This window comes from Poecile atricapillus, chromosome 1 (genome assembly GCF_030490865.1).
Source record: "Poecile atricapillus isolate bPoeAtr1 chromosome 1, bPoeAtr1.hap1, whole genome shotgun sequence".
Taxonomy (NCBI): domain Eukaryota; kingdom Metazoa; phylum Chordata; class Aves; order Passeriformes; family Paridae; genus Poecile; species Poecile atricapillus.
The window spans coordinates 41,797,215-41,818,098 of NC_081249.1; the positions used below are offsets into that span (position 1 = coordinate 41,797,215).

The 20,884-nt window shown below is 37.0% G+C and overlaps 1 protein-coding gene across 1 annotated transcript in view; it reads right to left on the reverse strand.

The window, feature by feature from the left end:
* Window positions 1–20,884, reverse strand: part of GPC6 (glypican 6) — a 713,349-nt gene that overhangs the window by 312,750 nt on the left and 379,715 nt on the right. Inside the window, exon 4 of the mRNA XM_058832891.1 lies at window positions 7,478–7,869. Coding sequence (XP_058688874.1) covers window positions 7,478–7,869 — 392 coding nt within the window. The remainder of the gene's footprint in view (window positions 1–7,477; window positions 7,870–20,884) is intronic.

A 20,884-nucleotide genomic window follows, 5' to 3' on the forward strand; every position in this document is an offset into this window, starting at 1 on the left:
AGGAATGCCTCTGAAAAAGTTCTAAAAGTTCTAAACTTTTTCTTAATATATTTTCTTCAGATGCCCTATCAACATATTTTGTAAATGGTAAATACATCTGATATGAGAATTTTGAAGGAATAGTGTGTAAAATGTGCATTTCAGCAATCCTGCACAAAATCTTGATTAAAATAATTAATTTTCTAATGGGTCATGACAGTGTTTAATAATGTTGTTAAACTAAAATACTCTCATTACAGTTCTTAATTTATAGTTGAAGTTTCATGCAAAGCTGAACTGCAGGGTATTTGCGATGCAGTAGGAATTGAGCAAAACCCAAAATACAAACTGAGCAAAATAACTGTAATCAGAAGATCACTGTTTATGACTGATACAGAAAATCCAAAAAGGCAGGACTGCTTTGGATTCTGAGATGTGATGTGGCCCACAGTAGGAATAAACCTAAACAGCAGACCTGATACTCAGCAAGACTGACTACTGAGCAACATGACTCAGTTAAATGTGGGTTATTAAGTTCAGGACCAAGATAGCTGAATGATATTTAAAGACCTATGAAATGGAGAGGCCAGGCTGGATTATATCTGACAATTCTCATAGGTAAGATATAGACCACAGCTTTTGTAGACCTCCTACTGCCTTTTTTCCTTTTGTTGAAGCTGCTGTTTCATTTTAGGCCTTTTCTCCTGAACTGCTCTTCTGGAACATCTAATGATTCCAGTGCACACAAAGTGGAAAATAGATAAGTGCACCTGCAGTATGTCTGGGATATCTGGAAGGCATCTGTTTTATTTCTCCATGAAATGTGTGCAATTAACTAGATCAGTTTATGTGCCTTTTCTTTCCAAAAACGGAGGAAAGATATTCATCACAGCTGAAGAACCTCAGTTCAAAGGATACTTCCCAGAAAGAACTCAAGTGTGGATGCAATTCACTCCTGCTTTTGTGCCACAGACTTATTAGGGCTCTGAAACTCCCCTGGCTGGATAATCCTTGGACTCTCCACCTGAGGAACGCCAAGGGAGAGGAAGAGGAAAAAAGAATGCGGCCCCATTCATATCATAGTGTCCAGTTCTTGTAAATATATTTTAACTTGATGAAAACTCAAAGAATTAATGGCTGAAAAAACCTTAAAACATCAGACAGAGATGCAATCATAAAAGCTATGCTTGCTCAGCTGGGCTGTTCCTAAACCAACAGTTTGAATTGAGGATTAAAGTTCGCTGACAACCATAGTCTTTTTAGATTTTCTTTCTCTCTGTGCCTTTAACAAGCCAAATCTCTTCAGCCAATGAAATTAAAATATACAGGACACATAGCTCTTTATCTGTCACACCCTGCAAATCACATTTTCCAGGCTTAAAGTACAATTTGTTTTGGCTTTTAATTACCTGACTTATCACCATGTCATATTCCCTCCCCCCCGCAATAATTACATTCTGAATCACTGTGTCATTCAATATTGGCCTTTATTTATGCCTCTCACAAAATGTTGAATGTTTATTTATAAAGCATGAAAAGCAGAGTTTGTAAGAATATTGATTCAACGTATTAGAAAAGCAGTGGCCTGGCATTCTGCAAGTAGAAGTAATCACAGGCAATTACTAGAGACTGCTTTTCACTACTAATCTTGGGTTTAACCTTATAATTGTATTACTGAATTTATTTCACTTTGCTCATATATCACCAGGTTCCTAATAAGAAGTCTGATATTAACATAATTTAATAATATTCAGGGGATGAATGGTTTTAATTGGTTTAAAAAGAAGGAGATATATAGTCTATGCCATACAATGAGAGAAGTATTGTAACAGCCTCTTTTTATTTTGTAATAAATGATAATTAATATTTAAATGCATTAATGAAATAAGTTCTTAGTGGCTGGGTCACAAATCTTTGATGTTTATGCCACTAACAAAATCACTAACTGCTCTTAATGATGCCCCTGAGCTAAGCTTCACTTTACTCCTGGTATAAAAACTACTTTGGTTGCCGGTAGCATGAATTTTCAAGTGTGAAAGTCAAAGCCAAACTCAGAACAATTCTTCTTGTCCTTATCCCAGTATACAAAGGGAAGAAAGTGCTCAAATTCAGACAAAAAAACCAAACCACAAAACGGCCAAACCTAGAGAAAAGCAAAACTAGCAAACAGTAACTAAACCCCTAGATCTCTGTAAATAAAAGTATTCTGCACTCACTTGCAATTCCTAGAGAGGCAGGTTTGGTTCACAACTCTTCCTTATTTAATGAAAACAAGAATCCCCTTACAATTAGCTTTATAACTGCCGTAATTCAGCTTTTAATATATTTGGGAAAAGTATTTCAAGAATCACCTGCTCCTGGAAATCCTGGACCCTCCTGTTTAAAAATTTTATTTCCCCATGTGTTTTTCTGCTTACACCCTCCGCCACTCAGTGACAGTTCAAAGGGATTATTATGATAACTGAGAATGCTTTGTTTAGAGTCAGAGAGAATAACTTAGCGTTATTTTCTCACAAAGTGCCCAGAGCTCAAACACAGTAAAAGATGAACATGAAAAGTATGCATATGTCTCTTCTACCACATTAATGGTAATCACAGCTAAGAGCAACTCCAGAAATATTTCTGTCAATTTCTCCAGCTTAACATTAGATACTAAATCACAGCTTGTCAGGAAGCCTTTTTGTTTGTTTGTTTGTTTAGTTTATTTATTTGTTTTATCTAGGAAAAATTTTAATAACAAGTACATTTTATAATAATAACACATTAATATACGTCTTATATGTCTTATGTCATCCACAATAATAACACATTAATATGCTATACTTTTAGAGGAACAGGGAAGCACAGAAGTATTTTTATTTTTTTTTACCCAATGGTATCAAAACAGAAAAGCCAGGTTTTTAGAACCTAATAAAGTACTGAAAAAGCAGAAATTAGAAAATTTAACTAATTATTTCTGAATAGTTAAAAATAGTTCAAAATAGCTCAAAATAGTTCAAAATGTCCATAAATATCTACTACCTACAACTTAGGAAAGTTAGTTGAGAAGCTCTGCTCCTATACTGACTATAAATACTGCCACTGAGGTAAAACCAACTAAACAGACCTTTCACATACCAAAATGGCAGTTCTGATGTTGCATACTGAATATTATATATTGAAGCAGCATCAAAGCAAGTTCAGATTGGACACTGGGAAAAGGTTCTTCACTGAGAGGGTGGCTGGTAACTGAAACAGTCTCCCCAGGAAAGAGGTCATGGAGCCAAGTCTGTCAGAATTCAAGGAGCATCTGGATAAAGCTTTTAGTCATATGGTTTATTCTTAGAAAGTCCCGCAAGCAGCAGGGAGTTGGATTCAATGATCTTTACAGGGTCCTTCCAATTTGAGATATTTTAGGAATTCTCCTATATAAATTATTAAATTGATTTAAATTAAGAATTAATTTTCTCACTTTATTAAATAATTATTTTTTGCTCATATGCCTATACAACTTTCTAGAATATATATAGAATTTAGCAAGCTGGTCCATTCAAGTCAGTGGAAATATACTGTACTGAGTGGAGATTTAAGCAGCATAGCAACATAGCACTGACAAATTTAATGCATTAGAATGAGAAATAAAAAGATTTTAAAATCTCTGAAGATTAAAAACTGTAATTAGATTTAGAGATCATGGAAATACTGTTCAACTGTAAAACAGCATAATAAAACTTTAGGCAGATGGAAGCAAATATGTCTGCTTGCAACAGAAATATAATATTAGGAAAAAATTACAAAAATTAGATGTCCTAACCACCCTCCCTCTCCAATTATCTAAGTGTGACTTACTAAATTATAATCTCACTGACAAGCAGATTGCTAAACTGCAAAATCCTATTGTAAGAGGAAAATGTTTGCAATATGTGTTGCCTGCTTGGAGTGTGCTTGAGTGCACACTTCATCCAAAAAAAGGAAGTACAGCTCCTGTGCAAGGAATACACTGACTGCATTGTTTTCAGACATTACAACCTCTCTGAGGAAAAATCTTTAGAAAGGATATGTCCCTGACATTAGAGAGGGAACAAATCCTTCCCCGTGTGTGACCCACCAACTCCTCTACAGAAATGGTCCAGAAGACGATGAGACAGTAAAGGCCTGAAGGAGCTGTTGTTACCAAGTTTCTCATTAGTCACTCTCCTTCTTGTGGTGTTTAAGGTGTAGGCTCAACATTTTTCTATGCCAGTGGCGGTTCAGTGAAATAATAGGTCCACAAATAGAAAGCAAAAAGTCTTTTAAGCTTGTGATGTTGCAGGCAGAAGATTCCCCTCTGTTCCCAGCCAGTGCAGAGAATGGACAAAGGATTTTACAGAAGAACTGCAACAGCTCTTCCCTTCATTTTCTGTCTTTATTCATTTCTCTTGACTTACCCAGATGTGGCATCCTTATCACAGAATCTCTCAATATTAGAGTACAATGAGAAAGAAATCTGTGCTGAATTTGGATGACTTTCAAACTAGTAACAAAAGATTTGCTGCTAAAAAACCTGCCTCATTTTTGGCTGCAGTTATGTGGTAACTGAAGAAATGGTTGTAGTATTATAAAATTTTGTTTAAAGATTTGTCATTTTCCACAGTAGATAAACCATCATAAAAGTCCACGGTTATGATATAACAACAAAATATTCATTCTCAGGGTAATCGCAGCCTTTCCACAGGACAATTATTAATCTTGAATATTTGGTGCCACTTGGGGTTCTTCATATCTGCCTCATCAGGCTGTATGTAACACGAGGTCCCTAAGGCCAGAAATTGTTTTGTATACGCTGTGGGTATGAATACAGCCACTGAGATTTTAATACCAAAGATAGTAATGTAATCAAAGTATATTCTACATTTAAGCAAAAATATTGATTTTAATAAATTTTTAAGAGTATCATCAAATAATGATCCTTAAGAAATGTGACCAGCAGGTCACCTGTACTCTGCTCTATTACTTATTAATCCACGTGGATTAACAAATCCAGCTCTGGAATTCTCAGCATCATAGGAAAGATGTGGACCCGTAGTACTGGGTGCAGAGGAGGGCCACAAAAATGGTCAGAGGGCTGGAGCACCTCACCTTTGAAGACATGAGGGATTTGGGGCTGCTCAGCCTGGATGAGAGAAGCTCCAGGGAGATCTTATTAGCAACCTTCTAGTATTTAAAGGGCATTTATAAGAAAGATGGGGTGGGATTTTCACTTGGGTCTGCTATGATAGGACAAGAGGAAATGCTTCAACTCATGCCCAATATATCACTCCATGTCCCACTGTGAAGAGGTTCACTGCATTTCTTTAATGACCTCCCTAGGGGCACAAGGAGGAACTGCTAAGTGCCCTTGAAGTAGCCTCTTCTCCAGAATGAAGAAACCCCAGTCCCACAGGCTGTCCTCTCAGGACAAGTAACCCAGTCCAGATCATGATGGCAGCCTTCCCTGAACTTGCTTCAATTTATCAATGTCTTTTTTGTACAGGAAGGGCCAAAAACTGTGTTCTAGATGTAGTCTGTTCTAGATGTAGTCTAATGGAGTATCACTATCCATATTGTAGTAAAGCACACTATCTGTATTGTGTCTAGCACTACCCACTGAACCCTTTTAACAATGATTTCAAGTGTTTCTTTCATGTTAAAAAAAAACCAAAACAACAAAACCAGATGCACTATTGAGCTACTGTTATCATCTTCAAGTGACACTGTAAAAAGACCCACTGTATGATTGCAGAGCTAGCAGTTCTCATTACAGGATCATAGGATCATTTAGAGATCTTGTTATAAAGCCTTTTCTTGAATTATGTACCCGAAGCCCAGAGGCTGAGGAAAACATTTCCTGGATATGTGAGAGAGGAGACACCTGCACATTCTGTACAGTCAAGTACATACACAGGGAAAGTGACATCTCAACAGACAGTTCAGGCTGTAATCTGTGAGGGATTCACAAATTATGTGTCTATCACATGAATTACATAGCTTACTCTCTGCAGTCTGATCCATCAAGACCTAACGCCTGCTGACAACAGTGACATCACAGCTCTGTACTTTCACTTAAAACCTGACCAACAGGGATATCATTGCTCTTCAGAGGAAATCTGGGGCTGTAGATATATGCACTCTGCACATTTAGAGGCTAAAAATATGCATCTGCCCCCAGCTAGGCTAGGCAGCCCGGGGTTTCACAACGATATCCTGCCACCATTCAGAAAGAGTGCAAGAACCGACAGTGCCAGAAATCAAAGAAAGGCAACCCAGAAGCTCAGGAAGGCATTTGGAGGAAGAGACTTTGGTTCTATCTGACTAACAAGGATCACATATCTCATCCACTGAATTTAAATTGCAAAATGACCTTTTTCTCCCATGCAGTCTCCTAGACATAAAATCAGGCTCTCCCTTCCTGACTACATTTCTGGCTCCATGGCTTCTCAACTTGCAGTTGCAAAATATCACATAATACAGGTTAAGAAAAGTTTAAAAGCCCCATTTTGTTGAGTGTTTGAATTGCAGTGCAATGCATTGGCTCTACCTCACCTTCTGGCTGTGATTTAAAAGACGGAAATGAGACAGTCCTCTTGAGGCAGAGGAGTGGCTTAGGCTTGTAAATGTGGGAAAGTACAGGATGGGCCAAGCATACAAATCACTCGTGCACTTATGTTCAGAGTGAGTATTTGAGCATTTCACAGTGGATCTCAGGAGAGTATTTCAGAATTCAAGGTCCAAATACACAACGAGGACTGTGAAATAGCAAGATCACAGAGCAAGTATATAGCTGGAACACTAATTCAGAAAAATATACCTGATTTTGAAATACTGTATAATAGAAAGTCATTCAGGCACATTTGTGGTACCCAGATGGGTTATTTTTGCATGTGTTTCTTTCTCTAATTATGTGGAGCCCTCGAAGATTAAAATTGTCATAAATATTTGCGTAGATAAATAATTAAAACTAAAATAAATGTGAGTCAAACCATCCTTTGGGAAAGCTCAAGCTCCAGAGGTGTCACTATTTGTCTATTTTCTCATCAGAAACATGACTAGACATTTCTAACAAAATCCATCACCCAGCTGCATGATGAATGAATGCTGTGAGGGCTGTACTTTCCTAATGAACAGCAGAATAAATTTGCTTGAAACATTTAAATTCTGATCTAATCCCCATCTTTGATATATGTAGCCAGTTTTGAATTACAAATGACAATCACTACCATGCTATAACATTGATGTATATTGGTGTTTCACTGTGTCCTAAGCACAGAGAAGTGCTTTCCAGTCAGTATTGCCTTAATATCCCCAGAAGGAACTGAAAACAACTGTTGCCCTTATTTATGAACTTAGGATGGGTATTAAAACATGGGTATAAAAACCAACCAAACACAATTCCTTATACTGAAAAAAAAAAAAAAAAAAAAAGCACACAGACAGATTTCAATTGTCTGTCAAGCTGAGAACAAATTCAAGCTAGAAAAGCCCCACCCTGGTTTTAGATTACCTTGGATACTCTGTTGGCAACCTCTCTGCCTACTGTCAGCCCCTGAACAAAGGTCCGCGCGGCAATGAACGCTCTAGTCACTTGGACCTTCAGCTTCCTGGGAACATCTCCAAACGGCTTCAGCTGGTCTGTGTACTTGCTTACACACTCCAGGTAGTCCTCACTGAAATGGTACTGGGGGTTTATAAGCTGGAACATCCGCTCCAGCAGCCGAGCCCAGAAATCGTTCAGCATTTCCTCCAAGTTCACGTTGCCCCCCGTGTAATAACGCTTCAGCTCTGTGAAGAGGTCCTGGAACACCTCAGAGTTCTGCATGTACAGCATGCCATACGTCCGGACAAACATGTCGTTTAAGGATCGTTCCGCGTTCTCCAGAAGTTCTCGGAAGAACTCTGCAGGGAAAACAAGCAGGTGTTAATGGCCACAGCAATAAGGTACGAAGGGTCCTCTTATTGCACTCCTAACTCATCAGAATTTGTCTTAATAGGTTGTTACCACAGAACCTTACTAGTGAAATTCATCATTTGGGTAGGAAATAGCTTTATTCAGAAGTATAGAAAAATAAAGTATAAACTGAATTCCCTATCAAGGTCAAAAGATGTAGAACCTCTAACACTGAGCAGAAAAACTCATTTAAAAGAGCTTCAGAGATGGTAGTTCCACTTCTTCATGCACTATTTGACAGCAATCCCTGTCCCTCAGCAGCCATTATACTAAATCTTCTAAGCTAAAAGTAAGTCACTAATATGATGATTTAACTGAAAATTTAATGATTTTAGAGTTTAGATTCCATTTTGATTAAGTCTTTACAATGTAGAAGCAAACTATGGAAATAAATCTGAATACTTATTTGCATATATTCTTGAAGAGAACTTGAAAGACATTTGAGTGGAAATGAGATGGATCTTTCTTAAAAGTGTCACATGTCTAGGTAACAGTAAAAAAATGTTAGTATTTTCAATATTTTTTTTACTCTATTGAAGAGCAGTGCTAGAACCCTCCACAAGTCATGTCACAACCATCCTACTAATTCCAGTCTGTGCTAGTTGTTTATTTTGGAGATGCAGGCATTAAGGTTTTCTTGAAAGGATTTCAGACGATTGCTTTGGTGCCTTTTATCTACTGAGGCCAAAACCACAACCTATTTCTAAATTTTGGCTTGTGGAAATTATTCTTACTGGAAACTGAGCCCATGGGATAAAGTAGAAATATGTAATCATCTCTTCAGTTCATATTTCCAAAAAATTCACTGAGCATGTACAACAGTTCTTTAAACTCAGATGACTAAAGCAGGCATAGTATCTCCTGGCTTTTAGAAGACCCCATCTTTTTACAGGGTTTGCTGTCAACCTTCTTAAACCACCTTTGGAAGAGGGTCCTGTAACTGCTGTGGCTTGTAAATGAGGCATTGCAGACAGCAAGGCAGAGATGGCAAAATGCGTATTTGCTGCAATTAAATGATTTGCAGTGGAGCAGGATTCATCACACACCAAGTCTGGGATACCAGATTCTTAATTTGTGATCCCTGCCCATAGACACATCTGTGTGTGCTAACTGCAGGGGTGTGCTGACTTCTCACACTCTTGGCTAATGCTATGATGGGAATACTCTTTTAACACAGGGCCCTGCTATGGCTACAGTGACTTATAAAAATGTAGAATCACTGCAATGCTAAAGACAGGATAGAAATGAAGACTAAGTAAGAAAAAATCTACACTAAATTTGAGGGTTTGCAACTGTGACCAGGACCCCACCGAACACTGTGGGCCAGTTTACAAAGACTAAGTAAGAAAAGAATCTCTTTTTTTGGCAGAAGTCGTGCAGAGCTGTAGCCTTTGATCTCCTAGATAACTGGAAAGGGGTTATTATGAAAATGTATACACAGAACATACTTGCTACATCAAAGCACTTATTAAAGGGAAAATATAGTCTAATAAATATATCAATGTCTAAACTGTCATTAAAACTGCAGCTTTTCATAAGGAGTAAATTACATTTGGAAAAGTAGATGCTTTTGCCAAATAGTTTATATAGGGAAAAGGAATTAAAAAAACAAAAACAAAAACAAAAAAACAAGGGAAAAAAAAGCACCCAGAATAAAAATTTTGTTGCCAAATATAATAATTTGGTGTCCACAACATATGGGCTTCTGTTTAAGAGAAAAGTGAAACAAAGCTGTTTTTCACTGATCTAGTGGTGTCTTTGACATCTAACTCACCATGATTACTATTTTGTACATTCAGCATTTCTTCTTCCAGAAATAATGCACACTGACTGCACTGCTGAATACATCTAATTCTCTAGTCACACAATCCAGAAAACATGGCAGAGAACCTGGGGCTCAAATTAAAATTTGTTTTAAGGCTGGAGCCAGGCTTTCCCACCAGTGCAACTGAATGGCAACAGGGAAAGGCAATCAGAAATCCAGCGAACCCAGACCCCTCAACCTCTTTCCCATAAGCCTGTATTTGCTGGGAGGATGCTATCAACAGCTCCCATGCTGGCTCCTCACAATCCATAGCTATATTGGGAATCCCACTTTTTATCTTAAAGGATCATGCCACTGCATAAGTCAGTCACAGCAAAGCTTAACTGAGTTTGCTGACAGCTCCTCTTGTCTGAGATTATTAGCTTACTCCTTTGTGTGGGCGTATTATTTAGCTGTCTCACAGTCAGCTTGTTGGAAGCTGACCAAACTTTTCAGGGAGGGGTAGATATTTATTCTCTGCTTGTACAGCATCCAGCAAAATGTGGTCCATGCTGGTCACAATCTTTATTTATACTGTGGTACAGACATTTCCAGTAGATCTACAAGCTTAAATTTCATGCTAATACCAAATGTGATGCCATACATGTTAATTCTGTAGGAAAGCTAATGTCCTCTAAACAGCAGCACATTTATTTAATTTTTAGTCTTCTTACAGGTCTCTAGTCTTTGAGACCTACTGCTACAGGTAAATTATGGCATGAAAAAGTTCGAGTGATAGTCTTTTGTACACTTTGACACAAAAGACAGTTAGTTAAGAGAGCTATCTGCATCAGTAACCCCATGCAGCATGAGAATAATAAATCAACAGCCACTACAAAATTGGATACCTTTTTAGTTCCAGAGAGAAAGAGATCTTCCATGTTGTGCTAATTTCTCAATCAACTCCCATCCAGCAAAATGAGTGATGCTATGAAGGATTGCTTGCTGTTTTAATCTGCAAATCTCCCATATATCAAGAAGGTAGTCTGCTTTGCAATGCTTATCTATAGAAACTGTGTCCTGGTATAACTGAGTATTTGTTCACCTACATCAGTAAAAACTGTATCTTCTTCTGAAAAAGGTTGAATTTTGCCATGGTCTTCACAGTAATGTAAAAATTTTATGTTCATTGCAAAGATGATATTTCATCAACTTGCAGGTAGTTTTTGAAAAATAATGTAATTTTTCAGTTTCAAGTAAAAGAATGAAGATGAGACAGACATTACTCATGTTGCTTAATGTGTTTCTGGAAGGCACTCAAGTACTAGGGTGGGAGAGAAGAATCTATATAAGACAGAGCAGTGCAGTGTTTTAAAATATATATCTTGTGATTTTTTTTTTTTTTTTGCTGCCAAAATAGGTTGTCATGAGCAGCGTTAATGCTGGAAATAACTTTTCCTAATTTTAAGTGATGATTCATTTTTTATGACAGTATATGTCCTGGCTATGTCTTTTGTTGCCAGCACATTTTTATACAGATTTCATTTATTAATCAGGAAGCCTGCTCACTTCTATGAGGTGATTGAAAATAATAAGGTCTAAGGCACACTGAGATACTGAAAAGACGGAGAGAAGATTGTTATGGCAAGCCATTACATTCTCTGTGTATGCTTAAATGGTGGGTTTCCAGTCCATGGATCACACTTCAGCTAGTTTTAATTTTTAAATATCATTTTTAAACTTAAGATGCAAGATAGATAGTAACAATCTGCAAATGAGTTCTGAATTGTTTTAAAATATTTTAGCCATGATAAAACAACTTAGCCACAAAGTGAAAGGGCAGAATTGCTAGAGTCCTTCACCAAAAGGTAGGAATAGCTCACAGATTAAAAATAATGTCTTGTTAGCTCTCACAGTACTTTGCCAACTGCAAGTTCACATTCTCACTTCATTTTGACATAGGTAAACTAGTGTCATAATGCAATTTAACATGGGAGCTGGTGTATTTCCAAAGTGATAACTAGTTCTCACTGTAAGTCAGTGGATCAAGACTAGGGATAATATTGCAGCATGACTGATGTAATAATTGCCTTTAACAAAATATATGAACAAATACCTAGAAGCAATTTTTACAGACACAAATTTGTATTATGTTGAAGTGGATATTCTATGATCATTCCCAGCCTGATAAGTGCCCTTGCATTTCTTCTGCACTTTAAGCAAAAGCAATGTCTGACTGTAGGACAAGATGCAAAGCTAGAAACACTTTGTTTTCTAATTCCTAAAACCAGAAATATATTCATTCTAAGACTAAAAAGACTAAAATATAATTTCATTTAATTATCATAAATCCTTCACAGCTTTCCTTTTTAGCAGAACTTGAGACCTGAAGCCATACAGTGGTGCACCTGATACACTGGTTAAGCAGTCTCAGTGTTAGCTGAGAAGAAAACCAGCAAAGCAGCACAGAGCTCTGGACAGCGATATATGCCTGATTTCGCATCGGTCTTTATATAAAACACTGCTCAGGGTGATATCCTGGTTTCATCTATCATTGACTAAAAACACCCAAACCCTACTGGCAGTTCCCCTCCACAGCCTTGCTCACCTTGTGGGGACATCGGTTTTCCAAGAGCTCTAAGGATTTAGCTATGTACATTCTACCAGTCCTTACCATTCTACCAAGATCTATCATTTACTGTGAAGATGTGCATGTATTTACACCCTATGCAGACTTGGTGCCCCTAACTTCATTGCAAATCCTTAAACTTCCCAGTCCTAATAAGGCTGATGGTAAGAGAATATTAGAATTCATGCAAACAGACTATGCTTTTGGAGAGAAAGATTCTTTGGGTGTTCCTTAGGTACAGATACTTGCATTCATTACAAATATCAAAGTCAGCCTTTTCCTGCATCCTACTTCTGTTTGTCTTTGTTCAGGAAGTCATTAATGGAACAAAAACGTGTTGGTGAAATCTTCATCCTTTTTGCTGCAAAGGCTTTTTTCTTCTCTTTTTCTTTAAAGATATTCCACACTGGCATCAATTAGTGAAAGTTGTGATTTATCTCAAGGAAATTCAAGTGAAATTAACCTCTGTGGGTTTTACGCCTTTTCATTTTCCAACTGCTTTAGATTTCTGGAGACTTTCTTTAAACAATAACTAACCTTACAAAGCAAAAGGAACTCAATTTAACTCCCTCACTGAGAAAAAAGTTGCTGTAGAAAACATTTACAGCAGATGATTTTTCTCCTCTAGTTTTGACATTACATTTGTTTTATATTAAAGAGCAAACAAATTGCTTGCATAAGGCTACCAGTGCACTGGTATTACTTTTTAGTCAGCCTGAATAACTAATTTTAAAATTCCCTTATAGCTTTGACCTTTAAAAACACTCAACAGTCACAACTGGGAAACCAATTTCATCTTCCATTAGAAAAAACAAAAGCTGCAGTGTGATGAGATTTTTTGAAAACTGCTCTCCTTTTTTAACTCATTTTGAATATATATACATGGCATTTAAAGCCAAGAAATACAAGTCAAATAATTAAATGTGCCCTATAATTGCAAATTTCAGAATAGGTGATTTATGTACTCGAGTTATGTTTTGGGTATGTGTGAAATTATCTAGTTGTTAATGAATAGCTTTCTAGTCTGTCCCAGATCTGTAAATATCATGATATGAAAAAATATTTTGGATGCTACTAAATTTTTTAGAAGTCAGTGCAGTCTCACAGGTTGTGAGTAAAGATGAGAGTCTCTTCCCTCTTTAATTCCTCCACTTCTCAGACTACTGTAAGATGTGGTAACAGCAGATAATTCACTGTGATCTCCCCAACACCTATTCAGAATCTGTGACATCCCTCTTATGGGTCAGGATATTGCAAGAAAATAATGAGATACAGGGGGAGAGGAAACCACTGAGGTTTCAGGCTTAACCACTCTCTACTGTGGAGCACAGAGACAAATGCAGACAGGACTGTCCTAAGCTAAAATGAGGGACATAAAACTGGGGAAGAAACAGAAACACATCTATGACAGGTTGGGTTGGACAGGGTGGATCTGGTGGAGGAAAAGAAAAAAAAAAACTATGCTGCTTTTTATACATCAAATGCCATTATCACAATGGGAACTTAATTTGACAAAGGTTTTAAGGCATTATTTAATGCCAAAGCACAAAGGAACTATTGTACAAATGAACATTAGTACAGAGTTAAAGGATCTGTCATGTACTCAAAGCTGATTACATGTATTGATAAAGGCTTATAAGACTTTATTCTGCAACACCAAGATCAATAAGAAGATTATCAACAACTTCAGGAGATGCAGGTGCAACCTTCAAATGCTAAATCTACTGTTTTTTCATTGCAAAAGGTCACTTGCCAACACTTGAGTATGTATGAATGGGAGACTTGATCCTGCCACTGATTCTATACATACACTCCTGCAACTAGCTGAAACACATTAAGTTTCAGACAATGAATATTAGACATTACATATACTTTTTGAAGTATTTTCTGCACTCTAGAATCTGTTGCATGTGGTACTTTATACTGATAGTATATCCTTGGCTATAAATATGAAACCTGAAATTCCCAAGATGCCTTCAAAGTATTCATTGAACTTGGAGCAGTAACAAAGAAAGAAAATGCTAGGAATAAAAACAAAGCAATGAGATAGTTTTACACATAATTTGTATATACACCGATAACTGTCCCTGAAGGTTCTGCTTTCATTATCAAGTGGAAAATGCCCAAGTGAAGTTCTCATAAAACATAAGCAAAATGTTACATGGCATCAGAAGGTTACATTTTAGAATATTTATGAATGGGCATTTAAATGCTTACAGAAGTAGTATTGTCATGAATATCCATGACCAAAGAGAGAGATGTAGCACTTCGTGGATATCTGTGAATTTCAGAATGATGAATTTTACATCGTATGTTCATAAAAATGCATAACACCTCATGAAAGATTCACGAGTCACCACAGTTTCTTCTGAAAAACATTTAAAGCTTTCATGAAAATATTAACAATATATAAACTATGGGACTCAGTGCAACAATTGTTTTAAAATACAGAGACTACCCTTTTTTGCTACATATCACTAGAGGCTATTAAACACTCAGTTCAATAGTAAAAGAGATTTACCATCTAAAATTTTGTATGGAAATTCCTTGCCATACCTATAATCTACAAACATCTTCTAAATGCATTAGAAGTTTTGACTCTTAATACAGGAAACTGTAAGGTAGACCAGAAGACATAGGTGAAAATTAACAACAAATTGCCTTGCTACAGTCTAGATAAAATTCAATTCAGGATAATTTATATACTCTGTCAAAAAAAGAATCAAAAAAAGAAGGAGACAATTTTTTTGACAAGCAGGTCTGAAACAGAGGCTGTATTTGCTATCTCCAGATTCATTCCTGTGCTGTTCAGAGGTCACAGGTGTTGCGCTGGGGAGGAACGTGGCCCTGGAGTCCCTGTGTGCCTTCACATCTGTTCTCAGTGTAGACAACTTGAACTGACTGCAGGAAGGAGTCACACATGAGGAAGGAGGCTCTGGCTGGCCAGAGGAAAACACTGAAACCTTCATATTCTGTTATTTATAATGGGGTGATCAGCCACGATTTGACAGTAGTGACACCTGGCTTTGGAGGCAGAAATCTCAGCCTGGGTTTAGGCACGTGTGGGATTGGAAAGGGCTTGCTCACCTCTTTTAGCATAGTGTCCTCTTTGCTCTCTTCCTCCTACTTTTAACAAAATAGACTACTGTGCACAACTGTCATTGAGGCATTTGAAAACAATTTCTTGGGCCTTTCTCAGCTTCAAAAAAGAGTTTTTTAGTTTTCTAAAAAATCTAGTGGATTAGATCCATTCAGGAAAGTACCCAGTAGGAAGTGCAGGTCTGAACCCCAGTGTGGAAAGGTGGGGTTCAAACAGGTCAAACTGGCTGCACCACAATATGTTGAAAATTAGGACTGCAGCTACTTTCATGTCACAGTTGAAAATATAGAAAACTAAAACATATTTGCACAGTTGTATTTGTACAATGTAAATGCTGTAAATCCGTTGCAGTTTGACTTTCAATCTCATTTCACCTTTCCTACTTTCTGAAGAAGACTCATTTTAGTATTTAGAAATAAATCAGTTTATTCCATAAAACCCTCCAAAATCTTTAGATGTTTGATCTGAGACAAATACAACTGAAATAACTGCAGAGTTTTATTTGAGCTAACCAGCAGAAGTCTGCTATATGAGCAGAATGAAGTTTGACTTTCTATGGAAATTATTATGTACATAAAATCAATTTTCTATATAAGTCTGCAGTTTAAGAGGTAATGAAGTCATGTTGATGGTTCTTCCAGACACCTCTGAATGCAACTAATAAGTTCCGCTATGGTTGGGCGCTACTAACAAAAGAATATAAAACTACCTCCAAGAAAATTTACCTATTTTTAAGCTTATCCGATTTTTCTACACCTACACTCAAAGGAACCCCAGGTACCATTAAGGTCAAGCAGTATTAAATCCAAGCTGATTTCCCAGTTGTTTCTTGACTATTTGGACACTGAGCACATTACTATTTGTTACTGACATAATGCCAATATGATTGAATTTCTTGCTTGTAAATTGTGCTACATGTTCAAACTTCACTGAAGCGACAAACTTCTTTTAGTTTGATGACAGCAAGTTAAGCTAATTTAAATGTTCTCAGTTTGTTAGAGAGATGATTTTACTTTTTTTCCCAAGGCAATAGTAGGAAAGTTAAGGACCAGCAATGGTCCTAGAGATCAGATTTGGGAAATCAGTGACTTAAAACAAGGCAATGCATAAAATCCTAGATTAAGGATGAAGTTAAGGATTAAGGTTAAGGATAACAAAGTTGGCCTCAAATAAGATACAAATGTAAAAAACATAGATACATTGCTTTTAGAAGAAAACCATCTTTCAGATCCTGGATCTGCATTCATGTGCTGGTAGAAAGACCTTGGGTCCCCTAAGGAGCTTTGTGAAGTCAATAAACTTTCCTACCTGCATGTTTCAAAGATCAGGGATTAAAAAACGAAGTCAGTATTTGAATAGCTTTAAAGCCAACACAAATCTTCATCTACAGACATCAGTTCACTGGATCAAGATGCTGCATGATTGATTTTTATCTGACCTACCTTCTCAACAGAAAGTTTTTTTCTCTTACAAGGCTGTCTAGTGGGAAGGCTTTCCACTCAGAAGGAAACTTATATCTAAGATATGGCACGATGAACTGAAAAACCAGCTTTACAAGATTGGTAGATATTTAAGGTTATGTTAGATTTCAGCCAATATAATCTACTTTTTATTTGACTGAACTACACAAAAGTGGTCTTAAAACTCCTAGGCCAAGTTTATTTGAGGAACTGCTTCCATTTGTTAGTTGCTGTGTTGCATACAATGTTTCTACCTAAATGGATATGTCCATGTAGTGACACCAAAGTTTTGTGCTTCTGCTGCTGGTGTGCTGTAAGTTGCTGAACATATTGAAGATATTGACAAGAATATTTCAATGACCCCACAAGCTGTTGACTCTCTAAGCAAACAAATGATGCATTTGACTGCTTCCTAGGGTTTTGTGAGAAATAGGGTGGCTCAGTGGGAGTAGGAGCTTCAGAAACTATTTCTGGATTTTTGTATAGCATCTTTGTCTGCTGGTAGGGGGCTTTTGTGCAGAAGTCACTGTAATTCCAGGCCTTCTGCTGTTTACTGCTTCTTCCATCTTCTCTGCAATCTTGAGAACTTATTGTCAGCCTTCTTTGCTATACAGTCCTCATCCCTCTCTCCCAGACATATGGAATCCTCACATTACATGGCTTCTACCTGAGAGCTTGATGGGGAAGAGTAGCCGTAGGCCATGTTTTCCACATTAGTGTCCAACACTTCCTCCTGAGCTGGAAGTGGAGACTGTGTCACTTCTGGTGGCAAGGTCTTTTCATTCAGTCCCTGGAACTGTTGCTGCACACTATCTCCTTGTGTAATATTTGGGTGTTACTCCAGCTTGTTTGGCCACAACATTAGCACTGTGGTGTGAGCCTTTGGGAAGAAAACCCCACTAACTGCTTTGCTCATATAAATCTTGCCAGCTGAGTATCACAGCCCTCTGAGATGAGATTTGAAGAACAAGTTGAAAAGCTGAACAATCCTACTGGGCAGAAGGTGGTGCAGGGGCCAGGGTGACCTGTGCCGACCAAAGGCCTTGTACTTGTTTTCCTGCACTACACTACTGCAGGAAACTTAAAATATGGGAGGATAAGCACAAATGAAGCAGTACAGGTGAAACACGAAAGCAAAATTAGAGAGGAAAATAATAGTTGGAGAGAAGCTAGAGAGAAACAGGGAAATGGCAACTGAATGAAACAGACAAAGTGATAGGAAGAGAGCTCAACTTCAATTTTCCAGATGTTTCTCAAAGTCTATCCATACTGCCAAAACCATCACTCCTGAGCACACAAGCAGAACAAGGGTCTCAAAAAACTGCATGTCCAGGCTCCACATTGATTTGTTTCAGATACCCAACCAAGGAACCTTCGCATGAAGCCTTGCTCCAGCTCTGCCTTGATGTTCTCCATGGGGAGAGAAAGAAGGATTTAGATCAGAAGTCTGGCTTTAAACTGGGAGCCTGTCCTTTATATCAACCCCACTGGATTAGGGCTAGCATTTTCATTTAATGCATGTACCAATATATGTGTTATTTCTTGAAAATGTGATTTTAAGCCTTCCATTACTGCATTATCTGAAAGACTAAAGGTTTTAGTGGGCTGGTGAGATACAGAAGCAAAATGAATGCTTATTTTAAGAGAATGTTGTAAAATTTTTTATTCAATAACTTCTTTCTTTATTAGTTTCCCTAATGTATATATACACGGTCATTTGGGAGAAACATTCAGACATAGGACAGAATAAGGGTCAAACAGTACAGCTCAAATAAATAGAGATTCCTTTGAAAAGGACATAAGAGAGAACACGCTTTCTGTTTTTTAACTGAGACACCATTCAACATTCTTTAATGAGGACCTTAATAATTGTGGAAGGACTTTCAAACTCACAATAAAACACCCATAACTTCTGAAAAATGTAAATGTTAGGGATGTCACATGTTAGGTGAGACTAATTACCCTGCTCCTCTGCCATAATAATAAACTTCATAAGTACATTATAATTTTATGTAGCCTGGATGGCCTTATATTTTAAGTGCTTCCACATTTACAAACCATATAATTAGAAATGTGTTTCCAATAGGTGACTGTTATATTAGAGTTCAGCATAAAATTGTATACCCATTATCTAGAAAATATTCTCCATTTTCACTGAAGAAGCATTATTTTATTAGTCACACATTGCTCTCTTGAAAAGACCATATGTTCACTCAGACTTGCCCATAATATGTGCATACAGAATACATTTAAATTGATTTTTTTCATGTTTTAATGTCACAATAACTGCAATAGGTGTCATACTACTTAATACATATTTATTCATTAAGATCATTAATTAAGACCATGTGTTAGGTAGAGTTTATATTGTAAGTCCCTTAATACAGTAAAACTCAATTAAGTAGCTGAAAACGTAACTGTAGAGGGTACTGAAAAATCTTTGTTGATGAGACAGAAACAGCAGCTTTTGTCTCTGGAATCAAGACTTATACTGAAATATTTCATAACACCATGAATACCCTTTTTTTTTCTTCTTCTTGCTACTACCTGGTTTTACTTTAAAATTGGCCTCCTCTAAACATCTTTACTTGTTCTGAGGAGCCATCAAAGTTTGTATACCTGCCACTGGCTCTGAGCAATGCTAATCTAGCTCAAAATCACGATTTTTTATACTCTGAGCATCAACATAACTTATTAAAAAGGTAAATTTATTTTGTCATTATTTTACTTTGCTTTGTTGATTTTTATGGGGGGGTTGTTTGTTTTTTAATTTACTACACTCTGGGTCCTAACTAAGAACTAAACAGGTTCCTACTTTGCAGAGAAACTATTTCTACTGATTTAACATACCTCTGTCTCTGGAAAATCTCAGATCTACCCTCTATTTCTTTTTCCTTTGTGATGTTATGAAGTTTGACAGGAAATAAAAAATTCAGTCTCATGTTGTTTTGCTGCTGGCTGATACATTGGCATCAGGTCCAAAGGGCCTCTTGTTATCCTTCAAAGCCAAATGTGAGAACATAAATACATGGTCTGCTCTGCACGGATAGAAAAGCCAGAGGCACAAATCCAGACCCACCAAGAGGAACTAAAGGATTAGAAAAATATACACATTTTAATCCTTTGAATTACTTCTACAGTCTTGAAGCAATGCATAGGCCTGGACTTGACAATGAAGAATTTAATCATATTTCTCTTTTTAATACAAGAAGTAAGGTCTTCACTGTTATTAACTTAATCACATATATAATTCAGAGCATAATACAAAACTTAGAAAGTTCAAGCAAACAAGGACATGGAAAAAAGACTCTTGCTCACTAAAGCTTTTTCCAAAATGTTAGGTAAGCTTTAAAAAGACATAAAAGTAGAGAAATAATTTTTTTTAATAGATGTAGGAGAGGGAGAACTTCTATATTAATAAAAACAGAAATTTCCTTTTTTTTTTTTTTTTATCACAGAATCTGCATTCTTCACTTCTATCTATGCATATGAGGGTCACAAGCTCAGGATCTTTTCATTTTATTATTGTCTCATTTATTCCTTTAGTTTTAGCTTTTTCTTGAGACATGCATTGAGAAAGTGACTAACATTACAGCCTAGTAGGCAGCAGCCATTTGGGTCAGCTAATCTGTGACATGAAATAAAAGGATGGGAATAAGGTAATGTTGCTTCATTTAGATTATTGCTAATAGTTTTAGGTCTTTGCTGGTATTCTGCTCCTTTCATTTCTGCTATCCTGACCTGGATTGTATGTAGTCTATAACACGAATCTGCTTCCCTGAGCATGTTTACCCAATCTTTCTTTGAACTGCTGATGGTAATGAATCTCCTTCCTCCAGCCCCAACTGCTGCATTCAGTTATCATCAAGCACAGGCATCAACTAGAGCTCTAATCTTGCTCTGATGGATGGAATACTAACCTTTCACAAGATTAGAGACACAAGGTGCTCTAGAGATAATAAAATTCAAATAGGTTTATTTCAAAGGGCAACTCAATCTCGATTTTGTTCATGGGTCACTTGACAGATCA